The sequence below is a fragment of the Leopardus geoffroyi genome, chromosome B4 (genome assembly GCF_018350155.1).
Source record: "Leopardus geoffroyi isolate Oge1 chromosome B4, O.geoffroyi_Oge1_pat1.0, whole genome shotgun sequence".
In the NCBI taxonomy this organism is placed as follows: Eukaryota; Metazoa; Chordata; class Mammalia; order Carnivora; family Felidae; genus Leopardus; species Leopardus geoffroyi.
This window is the reverse complement of record NC_059341.1, coordinates 41,120,067-41,136,557: the sequence shown is the minus strand read 5'-3', so window position 1 is coordinate 41,136,557 and position 16,491 is coordinate 41,120,067. Positions and strand designations below refer to the sequence as shown.

Below are 16,491 nucleotides of genomic sequence, written 5' to 3'. Positions count from 1 at the left end.
GGAACCGGGCCTCCTCCCTTCTTCGGAAGCCTGGCTGGGAGGGGAGGACCGCTAGGTGGGAATGGGCCACAGAGCCAGTGGACAGTGCCCAGATGGGCCTCCGAGAGCAGGGCAGAGCTGACTCGGAACAGAGGGAGAGCCGGAGCTGGGTCCAGCCGGGTGCCAGATCTCAAAAGTGGAAGGGCCTGTGAACGGCAGACACGGAGAGCGCAGACACCCGCTGAGGCCCACGGCCAGCCAGCTGCAGCATCTGGGAACCAGAAGTCCCAGTTGGCATCCATCTGGACTCCTGGGGGTTCCTGCCCCGTTGTGTGACTTTTAAAGATAAGCTGCAGAGGAATAACAAGCCAGCCAGCCCTTCCGTCCCCTGATCCACCCCAGTGCACACACTAGTGGGCACAGGTCATCTACAAGACACTGCAGAGAGTGCTGTGGCCTCTGCTCCCCTGTCCTTTGACGACAGAGGACCACGTAGACCAAATTCCCCATGAATAGGGGTGGCTGCACCGGAGCTGGGTAGCCACAGTCTTCAGTCCCAGTTTCCTCACCCAGGAAGGAGCCTCTGAATCCTTCTGAACTGGAGGAAGCTGAGAGACCACCAGTCCAGCCGCTTTGCCTTAATCGTGAGAAGATGGAGGCTGAGGGTGCCACATAGAGAGAGACCAGGATTCCGGGGGGCTTGGTCTAGTCCCTGCCCGCTTTCTTCCCACCATTTCCCGGCAACCCGTTAACAACAGCCCCTGCCATGCCCCCTTATGCCAGGCTCTCTGGTCTTCAAGTTGCTGTGCTCCTGGCGAATTCCCACCCGTCCTTGAGGCTCGCACGGGTTCTGGGATACACCCCCACCCCAGGCTGCACAGATGCCACACAGACAGCGGTCTGGGCTTATTCTTTCCCACCTCACCAGGCTGTGAGCTGTGCAATGGCCTAGACTGGATCTTTAGGACTGGGTCTCAGTGCTTGGCCGAGTCTGGCCCATACCAAGTACATGTTTATGGAATAAACGATGATGCCTTGTCCACATCACATAGCCAGTCTGCGGCAGGACTAGCCTAGACTCCAGAGTTCCCGATTTCTGGGTCCCAAGCTCATTCCTGCCTGAGTTTAGATATTTCACTCTCCTCTCCTGGTGCAGACCTCAGACCTGTACTCTGCAGGCAAATGTTTATATGGACGGTCCCAGGCAGCCCGGAAGGGGAAGAAATACCAGAGGAGCACACCCTGCTCAGGGCTGCCACTCTTTCCAAGTCCAGGGAATTGGGGGCTGAGACTGGACTCACCACTGAGCTCTTCAATACATACAGGTATGTGCATGCAGTGGCCTTAGATTCCTTTTCCTTTTTATTATGGAAATTCACACACCACACACCACACACACACACACACACACACACACACACACACACGAGGAGAAAATAATACTGTGAACTCCAGCTTCAGCTCATGGCCAGTCTTATTTCTTCCACACAGCCCTCCTCCATTCTTCTGATCTCTTCTTAATTATTTTGAAGCAAATCCCAGACATATATCATTTCGTTTGAAAATATTATAGGATTTTATCGAAAAGAGAGATCTCTGTCTCTCTTTTTTATTATTGAGGTATAACTTATAAACAGTGAAATGCTTGAAAGACACTGATCTGATGGATACAGATCAATGAGTTTTCACTTTTGTATGTTCTTGTGTATCTCCCCCAGAACATTTCCTGCACTTGAAAAGACTCCTGCTTCACAGGTAAGCCCTATCTCAGATCTTTTTTAACCACAGCTGGCTGAACTGTATCCTTTCTGCTGCCAATCTCATGCTGTCACTTCAGCCTTCAAGGAGTCTCTGGGTCCTAAAGAAAGAGCCTTGAGATCTGGACTTTAATCCTGGTCCCGACACTTCCCCTCTCTGGGCCTCTTTTTTTTTTTTTTTTTTTTTTGTATTTGCCAGTCAACTGCTGGTTTGCTTACAGATCTGTCCTCCCCTCTTCCTCTGCTGTTTTGTATCACTGCTGGGAACTACATTTCCCAGACTCCTTTTTCCTCGGGCTTCTGGGTAGTTTCAGCCAATAGGAAGACAGGTGAGTGAAGGACAGGTAGGTGGGAGGAGGAAAGAAGCCAGGCTATTTCTCTGTCTCTCTTTGCTTTTCGGACATCGGATATCACCTGTGTTTGCCTGTGTTTCTTCCTTCCCTCCTTTCATAATCCCATCTCCTGTCAGGCAGTCCCCACTATTTACTTCCTGCCAAATAACTCAGGAGGCCTCTGGGTCTATGATGCTTAATTACCCCGCTGTCCTTCCAGCCCTAGAGATGTAGCTGCTTCCTGCTTCGCTGTTTTCTGGGTTGCCTCGCTGTCCCCCGTTGGCTTCTCATCTCTTTCATCACCCGTGTACCAATTTCTTAGATTAACTTTCTTCCATTTGGAAGACTTAAGAGTGTTTGCTGTTTCTAAGCTGGACCACAATTGATACGTCTTAGCAATAAATGGTTATTATGCCTACCCAACCTTCTCCAGGAGGGTGAAGGAAACTCACAGGGGGATCCATGAGTTCTTTGTGGGCAGGGCGTTGTCTTGGTTTCTTTTTCTTTGTGTTCTTTGCCAGCTTCCTTGAAGCTCATTTCCACTGGGCAGCACCAGGGCTGGACTGAGTACCCCACAGATTCCCAGAATGTTTGGCCTTCTTCCGAGAGGACTGCCGAGAGATCTTCCTTCCCAGAGGTCCATGAAGAATCCAAAAAGGGTGCCTGGTGGGAATGGATTCTTCTGGATACTCTTTCCCACACAGTTCTTAGCCAACTGGTGCTCTCAGAAAGGGTCTGGTAAATACGGAGAGATGTGTCATGGGTGAGGGGGTCATCCTTCTCCGGAGACTTTGCATTTTCATTGGGGACCATCCCTTTAAATAAACCCAAAGAATTATCCAAATGTCAGTTGTGCTGAGGTGGAGAAATCCTGCCTTGACCCAAAGGAATAAACTTCTAATGGTGAACTTCTAAGCCTCCTGCCAGGTGACTAGAGTAGGAGTGGTATGGAGGAGTTTTCTGGTCATTCCCACCATATGAGTGCAGCTAGAAAGCCCACTGTTTTCCACAGTGGGCAGCCCAGTGTTGAAAGGCTCATTAATTCCAAGTAGTAAGAATAAGAGCTGCATTTAATTGAGTGACTCATTTTTTACCCTAGAAATGGAAAAAATGAAGGAAATTTAGGCAAATTAGTAGATGACAAATTAATGAGTTATCAGAGGAAATTAGGATGTTCAATGGAGATGCTTTCTCATAGCACATCACTCTCTGCCGAAGATAAATCTTGAGTCTTAAGATGCTCATTCTGCCATCTTCTGCAGATTGGGTCAACAAATAGTGACCACTAGACAGTGGGACGACCAAGATGAATAAGCCTAGAGCTTGTTCTCAGAGAACTCATAGTATGATCTGTGTATACGCACACATGCACATACTAGGCTAGTAATCATATACAGTGGTAAGTGAGGCCATAGATTCTCAACAAGACTCTCTCTCTCTGGCAGTGTGGAAGAGAAAGTGATTATTTCCATCATCTTCTGTTCCCCAGAGAGCAAGAGGCAGTAAGCCCCTTTGAACTCATGACCCTCATCCCATCGCAGACTCCCTATTTCACTTCTCTCCCTGTAGCCTTTGCACATTTATGGCCACATAGGGTCAGGGCATGGCTAGTGCCAGGAGGGAAGGAACAGCTCCAGTCTGGGAGAGCATTTTCCAATGCTGGGGAAGCTTCCAAAACAAGGACCACAGGGCCGTGGGACCCCACAGAGCAAGAGTCCACTTCTCTGGAAGTCAGGGGAGCAGCACTGAACATGGAAAGGAGAAACTCAGCTCTCCATCTGGCCCCACTCCTAACTCCTCACTCCTCTGGGCCTCAGTTCTTTCTTGTGTTAAGCAAGGGTTAATGCACAGTCAACTGGAAAGGGCTTTTGGGACCATCTCGGACCCTCACTCTCCCTTCCCCCTGCCATTTCACTTTTCAGATCAGAACGCAGGAGCCCAGAGAGGTATAGTGCCTTTTCCAAAGTCACATAGTTTAAAGGCAAAAATGGAAGTCACAGAATATCTATAATATGGTCCCGTTTATGAAAAAAAGTATAAATGTAAAGAAATGCATTTAATTTTATAAAAGCACACAAAAGATACAGATGGATATACCGATTACAACAGCCCTCCTTGGCCTGAGGGGTGGGTAGGGAATGGGACAAAGGGAAGCTTTTGCTGTTCTGTATATTTCTGTCTTGTTGGAAAGTCGCATTGTGGCAAAAATGTATTTGGGCATTATTTCTGCACTTTCAAATATAACACTTAAAATGGAGCCGTGACAGAAGTGCAGATTTCTGTGTTTCTCACAACAAACTTGCTCTGGCCCATTCCAGATCTAGAACGACGCCTTCCCTGAGCATGGGCTGCCCCCCACCCACTGCCCCGGTACACTGACAGGCACTTCTGGGGACACCGGCTCAGCCCAGACCCGTCCTTGTGATTCTTCTCACAGAGCCCTTGAGATGAGAACTATTTGCTGTGCTGCTTTGAGCCCGTGGTTGGATTTCAGACACCAGCTAGCAAACAGAAAAGGCAGGGAGGTGCCTCTCCTAACCTTTGAGATCAAACAGGCAGGGTGCTGTGTACTCCATTTGTTTAAGAACCTGGCTCCGGGGAGAATAGGGGTTCTAAGGCTGTCTGGGTCCTGTGGGAATGTGGGGTCAGTGTAGAGAGCTTTCCACAGAGCTGGGGAGATAAGCCAGGACCCAGATTACTGATGAGCCCATGAACTCTGTGTTTGAAGCTCCTAGGTTTCAAAACCAGGTACAGGGGGGCTCCAGTTCCCCATGAGTCTGCGGCTGGTTTGTCATGGGAAATAAATGGCAAACGTCCTACGTAGACATCCCTGCAGGAAAAGAATTCTGATTTTGTGTTTCTCTCGGCTGCTGTTTCGTTCTGTGCCCTCAGAAAACTGGCTTCTCTTTATGGAGGGTCGGTTTCTTCATCTGGAAAATGAAGGAAAAACCAGCCTTTCCCTTCCCAGGAGGGTGTTCCCAGCAGGCGTCAAGGGGAGTGATGGGACCGGGTTTGGAATCCTGGCTGACAGCAGCTCTCACTTTAAGAGGCCACAGGAGACCTTCTGCCCTAAGAGGAAGCCGCAGGGCCCAGCTGCACCCTGAGTTTGGAGTACCCCGCTTCCCTCTTACTTGTCTGGCACACCCCTTGGTGTTCCTCAAGACCCAGCTGAGATGTGACCTTCTCCAGGAAGCCTTCCTGAGTCTCCTCAGGGTGAGTGCCTCTGCCTGCCACCCCGAGGCTCCCTCAGCACTTACTTCTTATCTCTGCCACTAGAGTCCTTATCTTATGTAGCATGACTGCCTTCTTCCGCGACTCTCCATCAGTCTCAGGCTGGGCCTGTGTCTGCACATCCCAGGCCGGCTTCCCCCGGGTGCCTCCGGTGAGGGTCCGCTGTGGCCGACCTCCTACCATCAGGCGCGGGGCCTGGCTTGTGTGGTTGGGGCTCCTGTACCTCCTTGGGCTGTCTCTGGGCCCTCTCTCTGACCCTTCCCTTTCTGTGTGCTCACTGCTTACGCTTCACTCTTTATCCTCTTGCTGGATTAAGTTCGGAGCAGAGATATTGGAGGAAAAGCACAGCCCCTACCAGCGAGCCTTTCCCTCTTCCCAGGGCTGGTGTCCACTTGGGCCATGCCCACCTTCCTCCTTCTCGACACCCGGTGCTGCCTACATCCCTCCCTATTCGCTCAGAGCCCACTGTCCCTAGAACTCCTCAGGCTCCAGGTCTGTGCCCAGGTGCCCTGCCTGGCCCCTGTGCTGCCTCTCGGTGACCACATTCCTGCAACCCCGTGACCACAACAGGGGACATTACACATTCCTGGCCTGGCAGCCAATGGTGTAAAAAAGAACAGAATGTCCCAGGGCCCCGCCCAATCTCCAGCCTCACCTGGGCCCCTCCCTGGCCTGGACGAGGTAAGGGGTGGCAGTGAGGAGTCAGGAGGGAGAAGGATGGACCAGGAGGGAGAGGCAGAGGGGCGCTTTGTGTCCCAGTGCCCAGTGGGGCCAGGAGGTGTCCCCACTTTACTGAGTAGATACCCCTTCTTCTTCTATAAGACCTGGGGGTGAGGCTGACCTGTGGGTGCCTTTGGAAGGAGTGCCCAGAGAGGGGACCCAGCTCCTGGAAGCCCACTTGGGGCTTCATCCCCTCAGTCTCCTGGCTCCACCCCCTTCACCCTCCTCTCTCGGCCTCTCCTCCAGCCCTCCCTCCCAGGCCTTCATCCTGTCTTCTTCCATCCATCTCCCTTTTTCTGCCTTCCCTGTTCTGGTCTCCCCTGCCTTAGTCTCCCTCATCCTGGCTGGTTCTTTTTTCTTTGTTTTGCGCTCCTGGCTTTGTGTTCAGGATCTCTCTCCTTGTCTGAGATCTCTGGCCCTCCCCCTGCCCTTTTGTCTCAGATCTCCTTGCCTGTCAGCCCCCAGGGCCGTTACTCTTCTAGTTGGGGGGGGAGCACCCACCTCCTCCAGTCCCACACTTCCGGGGCACCTGCCCTCAGGAGCCCTCCTCCCTTTGGAAAACTCTCAGCTAAGACTCCTCCTTTGCCCCTCCCCCTGCCCTGCTCACCTTTAATTGAGATGCTAATGAGGCTTCTGTCGCTTCCATCCCAGCCTGGCGGGCGGGCTCCCTGGCTGGGCCGCTGCACCTGTCAGGTGAGGGGGAGGAGAGGCTCGGCTGCCAGATTCAACTGGAAAGGAACCAGTCCCAGTCCAGCCACAACCTGGGAGCTGGGAGCAGGAGGCCGTCCAGACCTCCTGGAGCCCTGCAGTCCCTGGGACGGACACAGCCCAGGGCCAGGGCCAGAGGCGGAGGAGAGAGCCCACTCAGACAGAGAGGGAGCAAGGCAGGGAGGAAGAGGAAGAGAGGCAGGACCAGAGAGCCTGGCACACAGACAGGAGACAGGCAAGGAAGACGAGAGCGGAGAAAGAGACCCAAAGAGAAGCAGAAAGCAGAGAAAGAGAGAGAGAGAGAGAAAGAGAAGAGCTGGGACACAGAGGTCCTGGAGGAAGGAGACTAAAGATAGACTGACTAAGCAGGGCAGACTGGCAGCTGAGGAGACAGAAAGGGAGGTGCTGGGACAGAACTCCGAAGGGTGCTTTTCAGGCAAGCCCAGCTACAGGTCTCCTGGCCCGGACTCCAGCAGGTCAGCCGGCTCCTGGGACGGTGGAGGGAGGGAGGGAGGGGTAGAAAAGAGTGGGCTCAGGGCGGGATGCGGGCCTGGCCAGGAGCAGCCTTGCTCTGGGTCAAGGAGTAGGGCACCAGAGCCTAGAAGTCAGCCCTGACCCTGGCCCTCCATGACCCCCCAAGGCTCATGAAAGGAGAGCAGCATGAGGAGCAGGGGCTGGGCCCCGACCCTGCGGCACCCCCGCAGCCCAAAGAGGAGGAGGAGGCCCTGATCGAGTTCCACCGCTCCTACCGAGACCTCTTCCAGTTCTTCTGCAACAACACCACCATCCACGGTGCCATCCGCCTGGTGTGCTCCCAGCACAACCGCATGAAGACGGCCTTCTGGGCTGTGCTCTGGCTCTGTGCCTTCGGCATGATGTACTGGCAGTTCGGCCAGCTGTTCGGGGAGTACTTCAGCTACCCCGTCAGCCTCAACATCAACCTCAACTCGGACAAGCTCGTCTTCCCCGCTGTCACCATCTGCACCCTCAATCCCTACAGGTCAGTCGACCCCTCTGTCACTTCCCCGGCGCCTGGAAGTGGGGGACAGAGGACGTAGAGGCAGACCCGCAGACCCGGGAGTAGGAGGGGATACTCCTGTCCCTAGGTAGACCTCCCTTTGGGCAAGATAGGGAGCCCCTGACTCGATGGGCTCTGCCCATCCGAGCGGCTCTGCCAACGGGGCCCTCCAAGTGCCCACAGCTTATCCAGAGTGTGGTTGTTGGACTTCCCTTCCTCCTCCCACAAGTGGGAGGGCGAACAGATGAAGTGAGATGCGGATAGCTCCAAAGAGCAGGGTAGAGATCATTCCCATCCCTTCCCTGGAGCAAGAGGAGGGCGAAGAACAAGGCCTCCTCCACCTCGAGAGAAGAATCTAATGGACAGGTGAAGCCGTTGGCAGGTGCTGTGGGGGTGGGTGGTGAAAGCTGGTGGGGCTGGGCCCTGGTATGTTGGTCTCAGTGTAGAAGGGGAGTTTGTTTTGGGGAAATCAAGGTGGGGGCTGGTGGCAAAGGGTTGGAGAGCCTTGAGGCTGGGGGTAGAGTCAGAGGGAAACCGGGACAGGACAGAAAGCAGCCCTCCCCTTCCCCCCCCCCAACCTCCCCCCTCCCAAGACCCAGTTGACCCCTGCTGGGCTGTGTACTTCACCTGCCCAGGTGCCTGACTTTTAAGTGCTCGGGTGTGTCCTGAAGGTTTGGGTTTCATCGTTGCTCTTTGCCAGTTTTTCTTCTAGAAGCCAGAGGGGATGGTAACCATGGAGAAGAAAGGAGGACACAGCTAGGTGTTTATCCACACCTCTTATTTGTATTTACTCAGTCATGCAACACGTGGGGGATACCTGGAGCATATGCCCAACACTGCTAGGCACCTGGCAAATGGGTTCATTAATAATTCATTCAGTTTTCACTGAAGGCCAGGCACTTTGCTAGGTTCTGGGGACAGAAAGATAAAATACGGTGGAAGAGACAGGCGACACAGATAACAGCAGGACAGTGTGGCTTCGAGAGTCAGTCTCTGCCCTTAGGGAGTGTAAGATTTGTGAGTGCCTACAGGTGTGATTGCATGGGTGTGCATGTGTGTGTGTATGTGTGTGTGTGTGTGTGTGTGAGCAAAAATTGGGTATAGGTATGATTATGGAGGATGGAGATTGGTCACATATTAGGGATGAAGGCCCCCCATGTGTTCCATGGTGTCCAAAGGTGTATCACGGACTAAAAAGGGTTGGGACGTCCCGTGCTGCAGCGAAAACCCTGCCGGCCGTTTTCATGGATAAGCCTCCATATGCTGTCCAGGCGAAGGACGCGTTTCCTAAGAAGCTGCTTCATGCACCAGCCACTGCTAAGTACTCTGTGGCACCCCTAATTCTCCCAGAAACCCCACAAGGCGGGGACTATTGTAATCCCTGTTTTGCATTGGAGGAAACTGAGGCAAAGGCAGACAAGTCACAAGGTCACAGAGACAGTGATGGAGCTGTGGTTCACCCTCGGATCACAAATCCCTCCTTTTCTTGATATCCAAGGTGTGGGACACGGAATCAGCGAAGTGTGTAATCAGATGTGTACATCTCACTTCCCAGCTCTCCTTTTCCGGCTCAGCCTCGTTTCTTTTCCTTGGTGCCTGTGAGCTTGGCTCCTCTCCTTTCCGATCCTCTGCTGCTTCGCTACCCTGATCTTTCCCCTACTTATTTCTCTTCACCCCCTTGAGCCATGGTGGAGGGCACTGAGTCAGCAGGGAGGGGAAGGCGGGCAGGCAGGAAGGACTAAAGGCTGGGTAGTAGGCTCTCAGTAAATGTTTGTGCTTGAAAGACATGGGTGGGCGATGGAGAGCAAAGGGCTACATCTGTTGAGGCCTGCTGAGGGCAGGGTCATGGACAGTCTACGAAAAAGCCCCAGGGGATGAAACCAGAGCCCCTGCTCCTGAGGCCTGCAGGCTGGGAGACAGGTGTCCACACAGAAAGAAATCCCTCCTGCCTGACTAGCGGCCACAGGGCTTAGAGGGGAGAGAGCCCCCGGGGAGGGAGGGGAGTCAGGGAAGGCACAGGGAACCGTGTCGAACACCTGCTACATGCTCACCCTTTGCTGGGTCCTTTATAAGGACTGTCTCATTTCATCTTGACAAGTCCGTGGCGGCAGACATAGTTATTATTTCCATTTGGAAGTGGAGGCAAAATAATTTGAGCAAGGTCACAAAGCAAATAATAAAGAAATAGCAACAATAATAGTGAACACTTCTTTAAAATTTTTTTTTAAGGTTTATTTATTTTTGAGACAGGGAGAGAGACGGGGCACAAGCAGGGAGGGGCAGGGAGAGAGGGAAACACAGAATCCGAAGCAGGCTCCAGGCTCTGAGCTGTCAGCACAGAGCCCGACGGGGGGCTTGATCTCACGAACCTTGAGATCATGACCTGAGCCGAAGTCAGGTGCTTAATTGACTGAGCCGCCCAGGCGCCCAAGAACACTTCTATAGTGCCTAATGTGCACCAGATATGTTACATTTTATATGAAATTATTTAATTCTCACAACAGACTTCTGAAGTAGGTACGAGTATTATTCCCATTTTATAGAAGAGGAGACTGAGGCCCAGAGAGGTTAAATAACCTGTCCAAGTTCACACAGGTAGCAGGTGGTGAAACTGGGATTCAAAAGTCACCCACCCACCCTACCAAGCAGCCAGTGCATTTCTGGTTAGCAGCTGAGTCACAAACCAAGTGTGTTTGATATCAAAAACCTTTATCACCTCTACACTTTAAGAAGGTGCCACAGGGTTGCCAGCTGCTGGTGGGGGCTTATGGGTGAGACAGATGAGGGGTACTTGTCATGAATGGAGGAGAGAGGGATGCAGGGCTCTTGGCTCCTATTCAAGGAGAGAGGCAGGGGTGGGTGGACAGGTTAACACAGCCTGGTGGATGGTGACCCGAGGGTGAATCACAGGTGCTGGCTTGAGGCAGGTGCAGGGGACGGGCCAGATGAGTGATTCCTACCGAAGCAGCAGGGAGGAGGTGGAAATTTGTGGACAGGATAGACGAACTGGTGAGATAACAGGAATGAGGCAAAGTCAGACCAGGGATGCCCAGAGCTGGTGGGCACAGCTGGACGTCCACGGCCCGCAGAGGTGGAGGGGTTCTGGGTTGCTTGGGAACTTCTGAGAGAGGTAAGCAATAAAGCGCGAAGAATCCACTGTGAAGGGTCAGCCACTGCAGTTGCTTTCTTTGTGGCCAAAAAGGGCTTTATTCATCCAGGAGAGAGGGCCAGTCTTAACCACATCCACAGAAAACAGAGCCCAAGAACATATTTTTCATCTAGTCCTGGGAGGGACTGAGGCTGGGCCTAAGGAAGAACTCAAGATCCTGAAACATCACAGGAGGTGATGGAATCCCTTCCCAAGATGGCAGAGCAGAGGCATGGCACAGGAGTGGGGAGAGGAGAGGGGCAATTCCCTAAAGAGGGAAGCTGTGGGCCTTTTTTTTTTTTTTTTTAATTTGAGAGAGAGAGAGTGCGTGAATGGGGCAGAGGGGAGAGGCAGAGAGAGAGAGAGAGAGAGAGAGAGAGAGAGAGAGAGAATCTTAAGCAGGCTCCACGCTCAGCATGGAGTCCGACATGGGTCTCTCTCCCAGGACCCTGGGATCATGACCTGAGCCAAAACCAGGGTCAGACATTCAACCTACTGAGCCACCCAGGCACCCCTGAGCCTAACTCTGCAAAGTAGGGCTAGCAGTTCGCTCTGTGATGGCAGGCCTGGCAGGGACAGAAAGCCAGGACTCTCAGAACTGCCCCCCTTGGCCCCCAGTGCTGGGCTCCTTCTCCTGTCGGGACCCTCCCTACCTCTGTAGCAGCCGTTGTTAGAAAGTTCTTCCTCAGGGCACCTGGGTGGCTCAGTCAGTTAAGTGTCTGACTCAAATTTGGCTCAGGTCATGGTCTCATGGTTCACGGGTTCGAGCCCCACATTGGGCTGGACGTTGATGGCGCAGATCCTGCTTGGGATTCTCTCTCTTCTCCTCCCCACCTCTCTCTGTCTGCCTCTCTCTCAAAGTAAATAAATAAATACAAACTTTAAAAAAGAGAGAGAGAAAGTTCTTCCTTAGGTAAAGCTGCAGCTGACCTCGTTATAACTTCTAGCTTCTGCTCCTGGTTCTGTGTCTTTGACACAACCCTAAAGATATCTCCTTCCTCACCCAACGGCCACCAGCCCATGGCAGCAGCATCTTCAAGGTAGCTTGCAAAATTCACCACCGAATTCAGATCCTCCTAACAAGCTTGTTAGATAAGGAAGGAGATACCCGCCCCCTCCCCCCTCCCAGCCAGATGCGAAAACTGAGGCTCTGAGAACCTGCAGGCTTTGCAAAGGTCACCCAGCTGTTATGTGGAGGGGTCCGAATTGGAATCTGGTCTTAAGTTCTACTTTTTTAAGACCACAAAGTCACGTGGCAGCTAAGTGGCAGCTAAGTGGCAGTCCTCCTGTGTCTCCTCCGCCTGCTCTTCTCCAATAACAGCGCTGATACGAAGACAATAGCAGTAGTTGTACAGTGTCTACTCGGCCGGGTATTTTTCTCAGTACTTTTCCTGTATCAAATCATTTCACCTCCACAATAACCCTTTGCCACAAGGACTCTTTAAAAGAAATAGATTTATTTAAGTAATCTCTACACCCAGCATGGGGCTCGAACTCGCAACCCCGAGATCAAGAATCACACACTCCTCCGGCTGAGTCAGCCCGGCGCCCCGGCAGGGACTATTAATAGTCCCATTTTACAGATGATGAAGCAGAGGAACAGAGGCTAAGTAACTTCTCCAAGGCAAGCCATCAATTTTTTAAAAATGTTTATTTTATTTTTGAGTGAGAGTGTGTGTGTGCAAGTGGGGGAGGGGCAGAGAGAGAGGGAGACAGAAAATCCCAAGCAGGCTCTGAGTGGTCAGTGCAGAACCCGATGCGGGGCTCAAACTTACCAACGGTGGGATCATGACCTGAGCCAAAGTCAGATGCTTAACCTACTGAGCCATCTAGGCGCCCCTCCAAGGTAAACCATCCAAACGGTGGGCAAGGCTTAGATAATACACCTGGAGAGCTGATTAAAACTTTGTCCCTGCAACTTTTCTTTGGATGAAATGGTTTCTAGAGCTCTTACCACCCTGGCTGTTCATCTTTGGAACAAGCATTAGTTTGTGAACATCTGTTGGTCTAAAATGTTGCAGCCATGGGGCGCCTGGGTGGCTCAGTCGGTTAAGCGTCCGACTTCAGCTCAGGTCACGATCTCACGGTCCGGTCCGGGAGTTCGAGCCCCGCGTCGGGCTCTGGGCTGATGGCTCAGAGCCTGGAGCCTGCTTCCGATTCTGTGTCTCCCTCTCTCTCTGCCCCTCCCCCGTTCATGTTCTGTCTCTGTCTCAAAAAAAAATAAATGTTAAAAAAAAAAAATTAAAAAAAAAAAATAAAATGTTGCAGCCAGGACGGACCTGAACATGTAATCTGAGACTCAGAACTGACCCTAGAGAGGCTGACTCTGTCTTCAGGAGGGCTCCGGGCCAAGGGGCTGCTTGAGGGCACCCAGAGCTCACAGAGGCCCCAGGGAGGAAGTTGGAGGTGCTGAGATGTGGAGGAGAATGGGGCTGAGGGAGGGGCCAAAGAAAGGGAGGTCAAGGTTGTCCCTGGAGGAAGGAGGGTGCCGGGTAGGTCCCCAGATGCACCCTGGCAGGGGAGGAAGCTGGTGAGTTTCCAGTGCCCAGTTCTGCCAAGTGCTTCTGGAAGGCTGGCTGAGAACGCTCCACTAGGGTCCTCTGGGGGCACGGGGCAGTGTTGGGGGGGGGAGGTGATGAGAGCCTGGGCAAATCCAAGGCTGCTCCGTGAGAAGGGCTCTTTTGTGAGAGGGGGCCACTGAGGGGAAAGGGGGAGGGAAGAGATACACATAGGAAGATAGCAGGGGTATCAGTCCTTAAATCTCTCAGTATCCCTGCTCCTGCTAGTCTGTCCTGGACAGAGAAGAGGGGATGGGGGGGGGGGGGGCGGGGTGACGGCCCACTGCAGGGAAAGGAGATTTTGCTGCCCATTCTCAAGTGCCTCTGAGCCCGGAGGCAGAAGTAGTAGAAAAAGCAGGGACCATGAAGTCGGACAGGCCTGGGTTCAAATCTTGACTCCAGTACTTCCTAGCTGAGTGGCCCTGGAGAAGTTGCCCAGTTGATGGTCCTCAGTTTCCTCAACTGTAAAATGGAGTAGTAATGCCTGCCTGATTGAATTGGCAGGGCTCCAATGTCGGGCTGTTGGCCAGCGCAGATGAGAGTGGGGGTAGTGACTGGGACTCGTGCAGGAAGTCAAGGTTAGGGCTAGACTGTCTTGCTGCAGCTCCAAGTGTGTATTCTTTATCCCCTCTCCAGCCCTGGTCTCTTCTTGCCAGGGCCCTCCTGCTTGCAGGATAAGATCTGATGGCATTAGTGGGGTTTACTCAGTGGTCAGTTTTCTTAGTTCTAGGTGTCAGCTGAAAGGGAGGGAGAGATTTCTTTTCTGAAGGGGTGATACGGGAATATCTCTTCCTTAAGGGCTCCCCACCAAAAGGAAACTAGACCTTGGGAGGGAGGGTGTTTTGTATGGAGCCCAGCCTCTTCTGGAGGTGGGGGTTGCGGTCTCATCAGAGGCCTCTCTGGAAGAGGCAGGAAGGAGCTGAATCTGAGGGAGACCACTGAGGGGAGACCTGGCTTAGGGACAGCTTGGGGCTCTGTGGGGAGGAGCCTTGTGGCTACAGAAGGTGACAGACAGCTCTGAGTCTCTGATGAGGATGAGGCAGGTGTACAAGGCAGAAGGGGGGCACAGGGTGACTTGTGTGCCAAGGGAGGCTCAGCCAGAGATGTGGTGGCTCAGGTGGAAATGACTCCAGCCATGGTGGGAGACCTGGATTCTTCCTGTGTCACCAAGTTGTTTCTTGGGCTTTGGGCCCCCATCCATGTCTTCCTGACATGCCTTTGTGCCACTGAATACTTTCTCATTTAACCCTGTAAGAGCTTCATGTGGTATGCAGATCTAGTGTTATGCCCATTTTACAGATGGGGAAACTGAGGCCTGGATTCAGGAAGGTTGAGTTCCTCACCAACATTCCCCAGCTAGAAGTGTGTGGCTGGGGGGCGCCTGGGTGGCGCAGTCGGTTAAGCGTCCGACTTCAGCCAGGTCACGATCTCGCGGTCCGTGAGTTCGAGCCCCGCGTCGGGCTCTGGGCTGATGGCTCAGAGCCTGGAGCCTGTTTCCGATTCTGTGTCTCCCTCTCTCTCTGCCCCTCCCCTGTTCATGCTGTGTCTCTCTCTGTCCCAAAAACAAACAAACAAACAAAAAAAAAAACGTTGAAAAAAAAAAGAAGTGTGTGGCTGGAATGCCAGGCCCCACATCCAGTCAATTCTGGCTCTGGTGCTCTTTCTGGGGCAGCTTGTCCATCTGCTAAAATAGCCAGAGCTAGCAGGGACAGAGCAAAGGACAGTGTGATGGATATAGTGCTTTCTGACCTGGTTCCTGGCTGTGTGATCTTGAACAAGTCACCTGCTTCAGGTTTTTCACCTGTAAAAAGTATTAGCTAACAGTGGCAGATAGTTTTCTGAATTACACTGAAGATTAAGTGAGTGTTCATTCGAATATCACAGGGCCAACCTCATAGTAAGTGCTCAATAAATCTGAGCTATCACTGCCATTCTTTTCATTACCAACCACAAGCAAGTCTCTCGGAATGTCAAACACACACCTTGGTTGGACCTGGGCTACATTTTCTGAGGGCATGAGGGGTATCTGGAGCTGATGCCTAACGGCCTAGCCAGCTAGACTTTATGAAGGAAAGAGAAACAGAGCCAAGTGGAGTAGACAGTAGGGTATGGCCTAGAGACTGGTTAATGTAGCTGCACTTTAGGGCCCCTGGGGTTCTTGTAAAACAACCTTGTTTGGGCCCCACCAACATTCCCAGTAAACACCAATCTCTGGCAGGGCCCCCCTAAACACAGGTATGTGACTTTTTCTTTAGTTGAGGTATAATTTACTTATGATAAAATGCACAAATCTTTTTTTTTAATGTTTATTTTTGAGAGAGAGACAGAGAGAGAGAGAGCAAGCGGGGGAGAGGCAGAGAGCGAGGGAGACACAGAATCTGAGGCAGGCTCCAGGCTCTGAGCTATCAGCACAGAGCCTGATGCGGGGCTCGAACTCACAAACCGTGAGATCATGACCTGAGCTGAAGTCAGACGCTTAACCGACTGAGACAACCAGGCCCCCCTAAAATGCATAAATCTTAAGCCCTCACACAAATCTGAAGCCCTCACTGAAGTTTGCTAATCAAGGTACTGAACATTTCCATTACACAATGGCCCTCTGAAGCCCATTCCTCTCTCTCTCCCACAGCCATTCTCTGACTCCTGTCACCATCAATTAGTCTGACTTGTTCTCAGACTTCACATCAAGGGAATCACACAATGTGAATTTTTTTTTTAATGTGTCTGGCTCAACATACTCATTTTACTGAACTTAATATTTCTCAAATTCTCTCATGCTTTTTGCCTGTATCAGCCCCACCCTTTAAAAAAATTTTTTTTTAGGGGCGCCTGGGTGGCTCAGTTGGTTGCGCATCCGACTTCAGCTCAGGTCACGATCTCACAGTCCCTGAGTTCGAGCCCCGCGTCGGGCTCTGGGCTGATGGCTCAGAGCCTGGAGCCTGCTTCCCATTCTGTGTCTCCCTCTCTCTCTGCCCCTCCCCCGTTCATGCTCTGTCTCTGTCTCAAAAATAAATAAACGTTAAAAAAAAAAAATTAAAAA

The 16,491-nt window shown here is 52.3% G+C and overlaps 1 protein-coding gene across 4 annotated transcripts in view; it reads left to right on the top strand.

Moving 5' to 3' along the window:
- Window positions 1-29: 29 nt before the first annotated feature.
- SCNN1A (sodium channel epithelial 1 subunit alpha) overlaps window positions 30-16,491 on the top strand; it is a 30,957-nt gene continuing 14,495 nt past the window's right edge. The window contains exons 1-4 of one of the 4 annotated variants that reach the window (XM_045467176.1): window positions 30-1,304; window positions 1,698-1,734; window positions 5,116-5,281; window positions 7,368-7,727. In XM_045467176.1, the coding sequence (XP_045323132.1) occupies window positions 7,372-7,727 (356 nt within the window). In that variant the 5' untranslated portion in view covers window positions 30-1,304; window positions 1,698-1,734; window positions 5,116-5,281; window positions 7,368-7,371. The other 3 variants (XM_045467177.1, XM_045467178.1, XM_045467175.1) reach the window with 3 other exon arrangements.